This window comes from Kluyveromyces marxianus, chromosome 1, assembly GCF_001417885.1.
Source record: "Kluyveromyces marxianus DMKU3-1042 DNA, complete genome, chromosome 1".
NCBI classification, from domain to species: domain Eukaryota; kingdom Fungi; phylum Ascomycota; class Saccharomycetes; order Saccharomycetales; family Saccharomycetaceae; genus Kluyveromyces; species Kluyveromyces marxianus.
In genome coordinates this window covers 1,136,309-1,149,851 of record NC_036025.1, presented here as the reverse complement: position 1 = coordinate 1,149,851, position 13,543 = coordinate 1,136,309, and the positions used below count along the sequence as shown (strand labels likewise).

The window sequence follows — 13,543 nt, the reverse complement described above, 5'->3', positions numbered from 1 at the left end:
ATGGAAAAGGTGAAAAGGTGAAAGCCCCTTGGTAACTCAGGAGACAGCGTTGCGAGAGTGTACCAATTGGATTGTTGGGTAAGGTCAAAGAGTAATGAAATTGTCATGATATTTGTGCAAATAAAATACATACTTGAATATTTGGTTTGTGCCATGTCATTACAAAGCTGCATTTTGGTAATGAGCAAAGGTAAAAGGGATTAGTAACCGCCGCTCAACTTGAAGGGAAAAAAAAATCAAAAAAAATTAATAGAATAAAATAGGGACAGAAATGGGACACTTACTGAGTTAGTTCATTGGTGCGTATTTCTTTTCCTAGACCGAGCTGCTGCTATTAGCCTCTGACGATTCTAATTTTTCCACTACAGTATCCTTTTCGACGGATTTAACATGCTCGAGATGTTGTGGGTTACCCAACAAACCCAACTTGTTACCAAATTCATCTTCGATGATAGGCAATTGTGGGATGTAGCTGCTAGTCTTCCAGGCTGGGATGTTGTCGACCCACATTTGGTCGATTTCTTCCAAGGTCTTACCTCTAGTTTCTGGGAACATGAAGTAGGTTTGGACAGTCAATGCAACTGAAAAGACACCAAAGACGATGTATGTTTTCCATGAGATGTTCTTGAATGCAGATGGGACGAACATCGCCAAAGCGAAGTTGAATGCCCAGTTGGTAGCAGCAGCCACAGAGGAACCCTTGGCTCTTTCCATGTTGTTGAAAATTTCGGAACAGTAAATCCAGATACCAATACCCCAGGTTGGAGCGAAAGAGCAGACGAACAAGTATGAACATGCAATGACACCCTTAGCGGCGGACTTGTGCTTGTCTGGGATTCTGATTGTGACAGTATCATCACCGTTAACACCATTTGGAGCTGGGACGGAATATGATGCCAACAAACCAGCGACAGCGAACAACCATGTGAACATGAAAATACCACCAACGATCAAGACAGGTCTTCTACCGACTTTATCGATTAAGAATAGTGCAGGGAAAGTCATTAGCACGTTCAAGACGTATTGAATGGAAGATGCAACCAAGTTGGTGTTACCAGTGTAACCAGCCATGTTAAAGACGTACACAATGTAGTACATCATAACGTTCATACCACACAATTGTTGCCACATTTGAGCACACACACCAACAAAGAGCTTCTTTCTGGTCTTTGGTCTTAGCAAATCCTTGAAGGAGAAGTTCTTGGCGGCAGCATCAAGAATCACCTGCTCTTTAATTTCTTCCAATTGGAACTTGACTTCTTCATCGTCTACGTTACCCTTGGCGACGACCTTGGCGACGATTGACTCAGTTTCTTCCCAACGGTCGTGGTTAGCCAACCAACGTGGGGATTCTGGCAAGAATAGGACACCGACCAGCAACACAAATCCTGGGATAACTTGCAAACCCCAAGTCAATCTGAATGAAAGATTACCACTGAGGAAGTGGCACCCGTAACCAACGTAGAAGAGAATCATAATACCAACAGTGATAGAGAACTGGAAAAGACCGGTGATCAAGCCTCTAACCTTTGGTGGGGAGATTTCAGAACAGTAAATTGGAGCAGAACCAGAGCCGAACCCGATACCCAACCCTGCGATAACACGGCCAGCGATTAGCATTGGTTGGTCTTGGGCAGCACTTTGCAAAATGCATCCGACGATCCACAAGACGGCACAAATGTGCAACGACACTTTTCTGCCAAAGGTATCGGAAATAGCAGGAGAGAGTAAAGAGCCTAAGAAGGAACCACCGGACATTGACGCGGTGATACCACCTTGGGTAATGGATTTTGGATGGTCAAAATATTTTTTGTAAGTTTCAGTACCGATCATGGAAGACATTGAAGAGATATCGAAACCAAACATGAGACCAGATATACACGAAATCACACCGATTGCGTAAATGTTGTGAATTTGCGGGAACTTCGCATAGAAAGTTCCCTTGAATTCGATATTGCGGAGCAATAGTTTATCTTTTAAAGTCATTATATTATTGCGGTTTCTGACTGCTGATGATGATGTTTTGAGATTAGCATAAATTGTAAATGGTATAATAAAGGAATTGAGATGAGATGGAATTCAACAACAGTCAATATCATGTTTCAACAAGGCGTATTTATACAAAAAAAAATAATGTCGAGAAAGAGATCCAAAATGCAAGACGGAAATCGCGTCAAGTGGGGAAACTAATTCTATAGACCCCATCCTCTCCTCCCAATGCTATTAGTTGGCTACGTCAATTCGTTGATTTTCCCCACCCAGATCCATTAGAAAAGCCAACAAAGGGGGAATAATTATCATGAAGACAAGCAAATTTTATCCAAGATGAGATGCGCGGAACAATTCTACGTCTTTACCCCATACCAATTATTATTATTACTATGATTTTATTTTTTCCTCTCAGCTAGCGCCGCACAATCAGTCACTCACTCCGTCCGATTCGAAACAAAAACGACGCCAACTCACAATATTAATTGGCAATCATCATCAATCAATCATTATTGTGTTGGGCGCCCGTTTTAATGGAACACATAACTCCCCGAATGACGCTAGAACGCGGCCTATGATACCAGAAGCGGAATATCACAGCACGGAAAAAAAAAAAAAAAAAAGGCAGCTGCTGCATTAATCATACTGAAACACAATCTCATAAAACGCTGTACAAGCACTGGTTGGAAAAACCTTTTACCGAAAGACGAAAGGCCCTAGCCAGTGAAACTCTCGTAGAAATGGCGATTCTGATGGGCCCTGGATATATGTAAGACAACGCAGCAATAAACTAAAAAACAGATTCGTGGCAGTGATTTTCCCCACAATTATTTTTCCAATATTTTTCCAGTTGGCATGGAAGTATGCATTGCTTGTTAGCAGCCAGCTTGCAATGGGAATCAATTAGCCGTGCCAGGCTAAGGTGTGTCTAGGGAGGGAGCGGCTAGTCGATGTCCACGTCCACGTCCATCCAGGGTCCCGTTGGTGCGGATAGCTTTTTGCACCCTTAGTGTATAGTCGTAGTCCCTTCGTTATTATCTTTTTTTTTTTCCTTCTTGTTATCGTAGTCTCTCGAGAGGCGCGGCGCACATACGCGCGGCTAGAACAGCAAAGTTTTTCCATCTCCATGTCACGGTACGCCAGTCTCTAGGAGTGTTCCAAATATTTTCCCAAAACGGGCTATTAGCCTGGAAAACCCTGAAGAGAGGCAGAAATAAAAAAAAAAAAAACCGTACCCAGGCATGTGGACGCGCACACCTCAAACATCAAAAACTGTCTGAAAATGGAAAGGGGGGAAAATTAGGAAATTACAAAACCATTCTTGAGACAGGCCGAATAATTACGGTTCTCCGGATTTTTTTTTTTTGGAACCGGTTTTTTCTTGCAAAAACGTATTACAAACCATTAGACTGAAAAATTAGAAAGATTAGAAAAATTAGAAAATAAGAAAAGTATACGGAAAAAAAATAAAATAAAATAAAACGGGGTACACGAAGGCGTCTGAGCAGGTAGAAGACCCTGCACAGACTACGGCAAAAATACGGATAGTGGTGAGTGGGGATTCAAAATGGAACAAGGGGAGAGGTAACGAGCTCTCCTTCCTCTCTTCCGCTTGCCCTGCCCCATAATTTTTGTCTTAGCATCACGGATTAACAATCGGGTCTGACCTCCCAGTTTTCACTTCCCATTATACTCTCAGAGCAATTGATTGGGCAACGGAATAATGAATGCATATTCTATTCTATTGTTCAGCCCTAAGTCGAGAGCCGTAACTTGAATCAAAATAAAATAGAATGGGGTGTGCTGGCAGCCATCGGAGCAATAGACGCCGAGAAAAACCACGTCATACGTCACATCACTTTAGGCCAGGCCAGGCTCTGATATTATTATTATTTTTTTTGGTTGTTGTTCATTTTGCTATGGAGTGACTGGCCACCCACCCACCCACGCAAGGGCTGCCCTGCCCTACCCACTCAAAAGGAATCGCTATAGCGAAAATCCCCAGATTTTTTTTCGATGCGCATGGTCGTGCCACACGGTACCGCACTGTAAACAGTTACTACCACGCTTCCGCTTGGGCTGATGTCCTGGCTGATGTCCTGGCTGCTGTCCTGGCTGCTGTCCTGGCCGCTGTCCGGGCTACCGCCCGGGCCAGCGGCAGACGGAGTGGTGATACTACTGGTACTAGTACTACTACCTGTAGCATTGTGTGTTACCCGAACAACGTATCCGCCGCTGTCGAAAAACTGGCACGAGTTTCCTCCCTCTCTCTCTTCCACCATAGGAATGGACAGTCTCTTGTCGGCGGCTAACTTATTCTCTTCAGAGGCACTGTCCGGCCGTAGGCTCAGCTGCAAGACTTCGGCGGCTCCGTTCTCCGAAACGACAGTCACAAATTGTCCAGCAGTGCGTCCCGGCAGCCGTCGGCTCCGGCCGCGGATCCGGCCAGGGCCTGGGCCTGGGCCAGGCCCAGGGCTCCAGCACAGGTTGGTTCCTCCTTCTAGCGCTAGTGCCTTGGTGCGCGATTCCCACTGAAGCGTCTCTGCCGCCGCCTTCTTCTTCTTATCTATACCTCTGGTGAACACATCGGCCCACAGGGCATTTTCTCCGAAACTCAATACACACAAACGCCGTGCCTCGTCATCGAGAATCGCATATCCAACTATCTCGCCTGGCAGCTTGTGTTTCGGCCGGTTCTCAACCTGTAACGCGCCGCTGTCTCCGTCTTGTATGTATATCAGTTTCGACATGTCGCTGTTGCTCACTATCCTCAGATCAGAACCCATTTCGATGGTCCACTCCATTCCAGCCCAGTCCTGCTCGAGAGAAGGCCTGCCATGCGGTTCGTTCACGCGTATGCTGTTTACCGCCAGTCCGTTGTCATGCAACGTGAACACATGTGTAGAACTGGAACTGGCACTGGAACTGGCACTGGAACTTGTTTGTGGGCACGTGACTTCGACGATTATCGAGTCCGGATGGTCCATGCAGCATGCTTGGCATCCTTCCAGCAGGACGTTCAGCACGTTCACGGAGGTGGCATTGTAGAACACGATCCATGGGCCCGTGAGTTTTGCCAGTCTCATGGGTCCGTCTGTGTCGATCTCGCGCACGGTGCCTGTGTTGGTCGATCCCAGTAGGATCTTTCCGGTAACGGTGCTTTTCGCCCAGTCCAGCGGTGCAGCAGTGGCATCCAGCTTTATGGCGTCTATGGTGTCGTATTGGTCTGGATTTTGTGTGAGCGTTTCTGCGTTTGTTGCGGTTGCGGTTGCGTTTCCCGTTTCCCAGTCTATAGAATAGACATTGGCCTGTTCTTGTTCTTGTTCTTGGCCCTCGCCCTGGCCCTGGCCCTCTGGCCACACCAGTATTCCACATTCCTTCGTCACTCGCGCCCCAGTCACGCTGAAGGGTAATGTGTGTGACTTCACTCCCTCAAAGTCGTTCACGTAAACCGCTGTCTCGGTTACCGAGATGAACTTGCCGTCTATTATTCCGAATTCGATCATGCGCTCTTGCGTTTCCGGTAACAGATCGTCGATGATTTGGAACTCTACCTGTTCGTTGTTCACAACTTCTACGTAGTATGCTTCAGCAGAGCAAAAGAACGACAGTCCCACCAAAATGTATTGTTCCACCTGCGGATCCTCGTGTCTGATAGGTATGGGACCGAATTTATTTTCCTGCACAGAAGACACACCATCTTCTTGCTGCTTCAAGTTGTACACTTTCACCTCGTGGAACGCTTGGAACTCCGTGAAGAAAGCTAGTTGGTCCATATGAACCACTGGCCTGTTAGGTGCTCTTGGCAGGTGATACGTTTTGTTCTTGGATCGCAGCAACACCATGTCTTTGAATCTGAAAATGTCCTCGATGTCCTCGTAGCCCTCTGTCATCTTGAACACGTTCGTCACGTTCGCTAGTGGCATCTCATCAGCCAGAACGGAGTCATTTTCAGATGTCATCTCCTTGGCAATTGCTTCATGGAAATCTATAGTATACCTGTACACTTCTGCGCGAGAGACCACCAAAAATGTAGCCAGGTCATTTGTGTCCAGTTGCTCAATTGTAATGTCGTCAATCGGTATCGGGAGCCTTGTTACCACGAATGATATGATCTTATTGGTAGTGTCCGTTGCCATGCACAGAACAACTACGGAGTTTTCGAGCACTAAAAGGTGCGCCTTTTTCAGCGGTTCGTTGAACACTCGCCCAAGATCGTGTATATGTACATCAACCTCTTTTGAGAATTTGACGTCCAGTGCACCAACAAAAGTTCTTTGCAAACCACCAGATATAATGCTGCCCATCTTAGATACGGCATTTATTTGTAAGACATTATCTCTCTCGAGTATGACGAGCTTGTCGCTATCATGAACGTCGCTAATCGTAAGGATTTCTTCAAATGGCCCAAATCTTAACACATCTTGTTCTATCAAAACGCAATCCATGGCTTCTGATGCCCTTTTAACCATATACAAGAGTTTTCCTGCCTGCCATGTAGAAGAGGAAACATCACATCCAATCTGTAATAATACATTGAATTCGGGCTTGAAAAACGTTCTTTCTCTCTTATGTAAGGCTACAACACACATCACAAGCAGAGACGTTACCAGCATGACCGTATCATCCTCGCTAGAGTAGATAAATCTAGCCTCTAGTTTCACGCTTGAAGGATTTGGGTTACCACCCGTGCACACACATTCGATATTGTATATTGCAGATTCCCAAGAGTAACAGAAATCTAATGAAATAATCTCACCTGTGGAGAGACATATTAAACAGGTATCGTTTTTATTCGTCTGATTTTGGTTTGGTATTACAATTGCGTCTATAATTCTACAATTGGTAGTGAATATATGTTGGTAGCCTTGAACTGCGACGGTCCTTTCCGTAATAATAAGTGTTTCAGTCGGTTTATAATTAGCTCTGGTGCTGCCGTTTGTATCTTCATGCGCATCAGTATCAAAATCCCAGTCGAGTAGAGAATCAAGGCCCATTGAATCAGCAAGTTCTGTAGGCCATTCCTCTCCGTAGCTTTTATGTTTATTAGTCTTGCAATACTGTCTTAGTGAATGAAACATATCGGATCTCTTATTATCTGACTTGATTAACCGGATTGGAAGTACTTTTAACAAAGGAAACACATTTCTCCGAGCCAATTCCTTGTCTTTGCTGTATGAAAGCTCTTCAAGGGCTTGTTTTGTCGCCTCTTCATACCGTAGCCGCTGTTTGAAAGGCTTTCGGAGTAGTTCAAGCACACACGATCTCTCATTATTGCCGTCATTCTCGAGAGTTTCATTCATTTATCAGCAAATAACCTGATATCACAGCATAGACGGATTCTTGCCTGGATATATTACTTTACACGAATCAATGTATTGCTTCTATTAGAGGTTACTTTCGTATTGGTAACCCGCTGTTAATGGTGGATATATCGTCATCGCTTAAACAATCATAGTATAAAGACAACAGAAGAGATCTTCTTTCCAGCTGATGCTGTGAGCACGTGACTTAGAGCATCGGTTTGAATAATACATTGATATATATATATATATATTTGAGCATATATATGATGATATATAGATATACGGCTGTATGGATGTATATCCCCCGTGTGTGTGTGTGTGTGTGTGTGTGTGTGTGTGTTTCCCTCATTCTACGAGCTGGTACTGAATGTTCCAAGCGTCTAGCATGGAACAGGCTCTCTTTAAAAGATCTTTGCTAGGTGGTAATATTTCGTCCTTCTTCTCAGCTGCAGTTTGTTCCTTGGAATCCTCTTTGGTTTCCTCTGAGGACTCGTCCTTGTCAGCATCCTTAGCATCCTCTTTCTTATCTGTTTCGGCCTCTCCCAAAACAATCTTCGCCATTTCTTCCTTTTGCTTCTCCATACACTCGTTATATCTGTTTACGATTTCCAGACAACTTTTCTGTAGCTGTTCCTTGGACCCACCTTGGAGATCCTTGAAATACTTGACCATAAGAGGATCAAATTCAGCTGGGATTTCGTCTAGGAAAGTAAAGTGCTTGATGAGCCAGTTCTGTTTCTGCTTGCTAAACTTCCAAACTTCCTTTACTGTATTCTGTTCTTCTTCTTCCGCACCAGTCTGAAGCGCTATATTCTCCTTGACACTAGGTAGTTCCTTGACAGCTTCTGGTAATTCCAGTTCCAGCTTCATGGTGTAGAAGTTAATCAAATATCTTAATTGATCCTTCAAAACAACCTGCTTCTTCTTTAGTCTCTCTTCTTTAGCCAACTTCTCTCTTTTCCTGTCTTTGCTCTTTTTGCTGACCTTATTCGTGGTACCAACATCACCCTTATGGCCCTGTATAATCCTCTTCTTCTCCTTCTTCGAAAGCGACCCAGTTGATAGATGTGTTGACACAATCAACGAGTCTAGTTCATCTTCAACCTTCTTACCTTCATCTGATCCTTTGATTTGAAATCTTTTCCAAGCCGGTACGTGTTCTGACATCTTGACGCTTCTTTTTCTTTATTCTGTAGCCTGTATACTATACACTCTAGCAATGATTACCGTCTGTTTAATCGATTCTAATTCCCAATTAAAGCCCTGTCCTGACCTGTCTTGACCTGCCCTGCCCCATCTCATCTCAACTGTTCTAATGGCTGTCCAAATTTTTTAAATCTCTTTGCACGTCAAATTCTGAGAGAAAAAAAAAGAAATTGGCTATACCCATCTCATCTCATCGCTTCGCAAAGCTTTTTACCTATTCGTAGTGCAAGAAAAAGATAACTTAAGCTTGTCTTCACCACTTCTGGAAAAGCTAATGAGAGTTAGTTTGTATATATATGATTACTATTTAGTTGTGGTTTCAGTCTACCAATCATAAACTATTATTGCCTGCCGGGTCTCGTTGTTCGCACAGTACGGTTTTTCTTTACAATGGTACTGTTGTAATTTAGAGATTTCATAGGGCATAGACTGAACCACCAAATCAACAGTTTGAGTTGGGTCCTTCAGATACTCCAAATAATTGGAGTGTAAAAACAAGGACTCGATATAGAAGCGTGATTACATTGCCATATTTTTCTTTTGTACTTTTCTTAGAGCTCTCTTTCTCTCTCTCTCTCTCTATTCGAGAATATTTTTTTAAGTGTGCTCTTACAGTAGCTTAGCTTTTTTGGATTAAATAGTATTTATACATACTACACACACACACCTTTATTTGGCTTTATTCCCTTTCCAAAGTCGAGTGAAGCACTCAAAATAGCAGTGTATACTCTGTGGCATACCAGGAGTAATAACAAGTAAGTGCAATGCTAAAAAGAATTCTGGTGCTTGATTTTGATGGGACCATCACCACGAAAGACACTACTAGTCTGATTGGCGAGTCGGTGTACAGGCTAAAGAACGTGAAGGTTCCTTGGAATCACTATACCAAGGTTTATGAGGCACATCATGTTCCAAAACCTAGAAGCTTGGGTACTAATCCATGGATTACGGTTTGTAACTACGAACGCGATGCCAAAAGCTGTGAGCTGGCGTCCATTAACGAGCTAGAAGCGCAAGATCATTTCAAAGACGTGGTCATACAAGATCTTCTGCAAGTGGTGAAACCGCAGGTTCAAGTGCGGCCTGGGTTGCGTGAGATGATGGGCCAATTTCACGAGACGTACATTGTGTCGTTGAATTGGTCAAAGGATCTGATTCACGATCTGACCGGTGTGCGTAAGGGCAATATCTTCTGCAATGATTTGATATCACGTGATAATGTTACTTACAACGGACACTTTACAAAGCAAGTGGTTACTGGACTAGACAAGTACAATCTCTTGAAGGATAAGATTCTTGATCCAAAGAGTGAGGTGACGTATATCGGTGACAGTTTTGGTGATCTTCCCTGTATACTAGCAGAGGGAGTTAAAGGGTATATTATTGGTGATTCTTTGAAGCATTTACAACTAGATGTTCCCACTATTCAAGGGTTCGATGAGGTACAATGTTGAAGGGTCGTAAGTTTGTGGTGCTTCCCAATGAGGAGACCCCACGGCGCCGGTACATGCGTACTTTGATTGAGAAGAACGGTGGTGACAATGGATATGAGGTTGGGTTGGTCGATGATAGTTTTGTTAGCGGAGGACATGTAACTAAGCACAAATTATTCTATGCCGAGTTGAATCCAAAGAATGTACCGTTGGAAAGGCTACAGTTATTCAAGTTGTCTGACTTGACGAAATGGTTGAAGTATAAGTATGTTGATCTTTCGCAACCGTTGCAGTTGCATGAGGAAATTGTAGTTGATGAAGAAGGTGATGATAGTCAAGAGAGTAATAACGGTTCTCGACAAGTTATTGTTGAGCAAAAAAGAGAAGCTCAAAACGATGTTGGTAAAACTGAACCGAATACCATACCTAACAGTTCTAATCCTAATTCGCAATTGATTAAGGTGCTTCGACAATTAGAGAAAAGGTACAAGTTGCAGAATGACATATTTCGGTCGCTTGGATACCAGAAGGCTATCAAAAAGTTACAAACAGTACAAGACAAAATCGAAACGGAAGACGATGCCCTTCGCAATGGATTATCAGCTGGATTATCCAGAAAGGTTCCGATGCTTCTCCAGTTAAGTGCAGGCCGTGGTTCCGAGTTGAACATGGACCTGAAAGAGCAAACGCAACGGTATTTCCAGCAGTGCCACGGCATTGGTGTTTTCACATCGCAGCAGTTTGTGAACATGGGGTACACGAGTTTCCAGGATCTTGTTCCCTTTATGAACTGGGTTCAGTTAACGGGATTAGCCTTCTACGAAGATTGGCAACTCCCGATACCGCGGGAGGAGACGAAGAAGCACGAGTCCGTTATTCGGGATGCGATTTCCGAGGTGAGCCCTGAATTGCAGATGGAAATCACTGGCTCGTACCGTCGAGGAAGCAGGACAAGCGGGGATATTGACATTGTCGTTCATATTCCAGGACAAGATGACTTGGACTACGTATCTGCACAGTTACAAAAAGTGATTGTCAAGCTAGTGGAATCTGGCTACATAATATGTCCGTTGAACTTGAACGAGACGTTGAAGGAAGCGTTCGAGCCGTGGTTTCGCCAACTCTTTTCTCATTTCGACAAGCGGTTCGATGTGAAGACGTACGATGAAGCGGTGCATAAGTTCTATTGCGGTGCTGCGGTTGATATGATGGGAGAGCAAGAGGGAGAGCAAGAGGGAGAGTCTCGTCACGTGATTCCATTTAAGAGCCAGGATTTGCGGTACAAGATGAGCGTTGGTGGAGGCAAAGTGTGTCGTCGGGTGGACTTTCTAATCTCTGGGTACAGCGGCCTTGGGGCGACGAAGTTGTACTTTACTGGGAACGACGATTTCAACAAGAAGTGCCGTACGGTAGCGAAGCAGAGGGGGTTTGTGCTTCGGAACGACGGATTGTACCGGGAGGGCCAGCTGATCCCGTTGGGGGACGAGTACGAAGTTCTCGATATGCTAGGGATCGAGCGGCTCGAACCTGAGCAGCGTAACATCTAGGGGGAGAGGCAAGTGTCGTAAATAAAATGTGTATTTTTCGTATTTTAATTAATATTTATGTATCGTCGTAAACTCAAAGCAACAATTCAACTCATTTCATGGTGAAATGAAAAGAACGTTGAAATAGAGAAAAGGTATGATTTGAAGAAGGAAAGAAAAGCTGCTGCTGCTGCTGCTGCTGCTGCGCGCTTTCCTTTAATTCACGTGTGGTTTCATTAGAAAGTTCAACAATGCACTTATTGCTTGTTGGACAAGAAAGTGACACCTGGCAATTCCTTACCTTCCAACAATTCCAAAGAAGCACCACCACCAGTAGAGACGTGAGAGATCTTGTCAACGACACCGTACTTCTTGGCGACGGTAGCGGTGTCACCACCACCGATGATGACGGTGTTACCGGCTTGAGAGGAGGCGACGACGGCGTCCAATAGAGCTTCGGTACCCTTGGCGAAGATGTCGAATTCGAAGACACCTGGAGGACCGTTCCAGACGATGGTCTTGGCTTCGGCAACGGTAGCAGCAAAGGCCTTTCTGGTCTCTGGACCGTTGTCCAACCCTTGCCAGCCGGCTGGGATACCTTCCTTGTCGGTGACGACCTTTGTGTTGGCGTCGTTGGCGAACTTGTCACCAATGACGAAGTCAGTTGGCAAGACGATCTTGACGTTGTTGGCCTTGGCCTTAGCGATCAACTTTGGAACCAATTCGGCACCGGCAGCGTCGTAGATGGAGTCACCGATTTCGGTGTTTTCCAAAACCTTCTTGAAGGTGAAGGCCATACCACCACCGATGATCAAGGAGTCGACCTTGTCCAACAAGTTGTCGATCAATTGGATCTTGTCAGCGACCTTGGCACCACCTAGGATGGCCAAGAATGGTCTGGTTGGGTTTTCCAAAGCCTTGGCGAAGTATTCCAATTCCTTGGACAACAAGAAACCGGCAGCTCTTTGAGGCAAGTCGAAACCGACAATGGAGGAGTGGGCTCTGTGAGCGGTACCAAAGGCATCGTTCACGTAAACGTCGGCCAAGGAGCTCAATTGGTGTCTGAACTTCTCAACGTCGGCCTTGTCAGCCTTGACCTTTTGGCCGTCCACCTTCTTGGAACCTTCTTCCTCGATGTGGAATCTCAAGTTCTCCAATAGGAAAACTTCACCGTCCTTGGCGTTGTTGACGGCCTTGGTGACATCGTCACCGACACAGTCGTGCAAGAAAGTGACTGGCTTGCCCAACAACTTGGACAATTCAACGGAAACTGGTTCCAAAGAGTACTTGTCGTTTGGAGAACCGTTTGGTCTACCCAAGTGGGAAGCCAACACAACGGCCTTTGGCTTGTGTTCCAAAACGTATTGGATAGTTGGCAAAGCAGCAACAATTCTTTGGTTGGAGGTAATCTTCTTACCGTCCAATGGAACGTTGAAGTCCACTCTGATGAAGACTCTCTTACCAGCAACGTCCAAATCCTTGACTGTCAACTTAGAACTCAAAGACATTTTTGTATCTTTATATAGGTAGTGTGTATTAAAATGTATCAACCGATGGTTGGTGGGGTATTACTAGGGAAATACTTATCAAGTCTTAACAAGTCTTACTACAATGAAACAGAGAGAAACCTGCAATGTCAAGGACACATCCACCAAACCACGAATGGGACACCTATATTTATACAATTTTTCACTTCCACTTTCCACTGTTCAGTTTCCAAAAGACACCAGACACCAGACACCAGACTATGCCAGACATTACACCAGGCTACAACAGACTACAACAGGCTACAATACCATTCGACAATGTTACACCATTACACTGTGGTACACCACTACACTGTGGTGAGGCCAGAAAAGCCAGAAAAGGCCAGAAAAGGGCAAAAAAAAGGTAGCATGTAGCAAGCGAGGGCCATGCCACCGGAGTGTGGTCGCAAGGGAAGCCTAAGGGAAGCGCAAGGGAAGCGCAGGAGGGGCGGGGTTCCACTAAAGCGGGTGGTTACGTGGTGCGGGGTTCCAGTGTTGGCAGTGTTGGAGTGGAAGCCGGGGCGGGCTTCGTGTGTTCGGGGGGAGGCGTGGATTTT

General features: G+C 44.9%; 6 protein-coding genes across 6 annotated transcripts; 2 read left to right on the top strand and 4 right to left on the bottom strand.

Annotated features, from left to right (window-relative positions):
* Positions 1–315: 315 nt before the first annotated feature.
* HGT1 (sugar porter family MFS transporter) lies at positions 316–1,986 on the bottom strand (the record flags this gene model as incomplete). The annotated part of the gene is made up of 1 exon (XM_022822214.1): positions 316–1,986. The coding sequence occupies one exon, from the start codon at positions 1,984–1,986 to the stop codon at positions 316–318; it is 1,671 nt and encodes a 556-aa protein (XP_022674058.1).
* A 1,976-nt stretch (positions 1,987–3,962) lies between these two features.
* On the bottom strand, positions 3,963–7,292 carry KLMA_10544 (glycoside hydrolase; the record flags this gene model as incomplete). Its single annotated transcript, XM_022822213.1, has 1 exon — positions 3,963–7,292. The coding sequence occupies one exon, from the start codon at positions 7,290–7,292 to the stop codon at positions 3,963–3,965; it is 3,330 nt and encodes a 1,109-aa protein (XP_022674057.1).
* A 348-nt stretch (positions 7,293–7,640) lies between these two features.
* On the bottom strand, positions 7,641–8,462 carry RBP95 (RNA-binding ribosome assembly factor RBP95; the record flags this gene model as incomplete). The annotated part of the gene is made up of 1 exon (XM_022822212.1): positions 7,641–8,462. One exon carries the CDS (start codon positions 8,460–8,462, stop codon positions 7,641–7,643), a length of 822 nt encoding a protein of 273 aa, XP_022674056.1.
* An 803-nt stretch (positions 8,463–9,265) lies between these two features.
* On the top strand, positions 9,266–9,955 carry CTO1 (Cto1p; the record flags this gene model as incomplete). The annotated part of the gene is made up of 1 exon (XM_022822211.1): positions 9,266–9,955. The coding sequence occupies one exon, from the start codon at positions 9,266–9,268 to the stop codon at positions 9,953–9,955; it is 690 nt and encodes a 229-aa protein (XP_022674055.1).
* On the top strand, positions 9,949–11,481 carry POL4 (DNA-directed DNA polymerase IV; the record flags this gene model as incomplete). The annotated part of the gene is made up of 1 exon (XM_022822210.1): positions 9,949–11,481. One exon carries the CDS (start codon positions 9,949–9,951, stop codon positions 11,479–11,481), a length of 1,533 nt encoding a protein of 510 aa, XP_022674054.1.
* Positions 11,482–11,717: 236 nt separating this feature from the next.
* PGK1 (phosphoglycerate kinase) lies at positions 11,718–12,968 on the bottom strand (the record flags this gene model as incomplete). Its single annotated transcript, XM_022822209.1, has 1 exon — positions 11,718–12,968. One exon carries the CDS (start codon positions 12,966–12,968, stop codon positions 11,718–11,720), a length of 1,251 nt encoding a protein of 416 aa, XP_022674053.1.
* Positions 12,969–13,543: the final 575 nt, after the last annotated feature.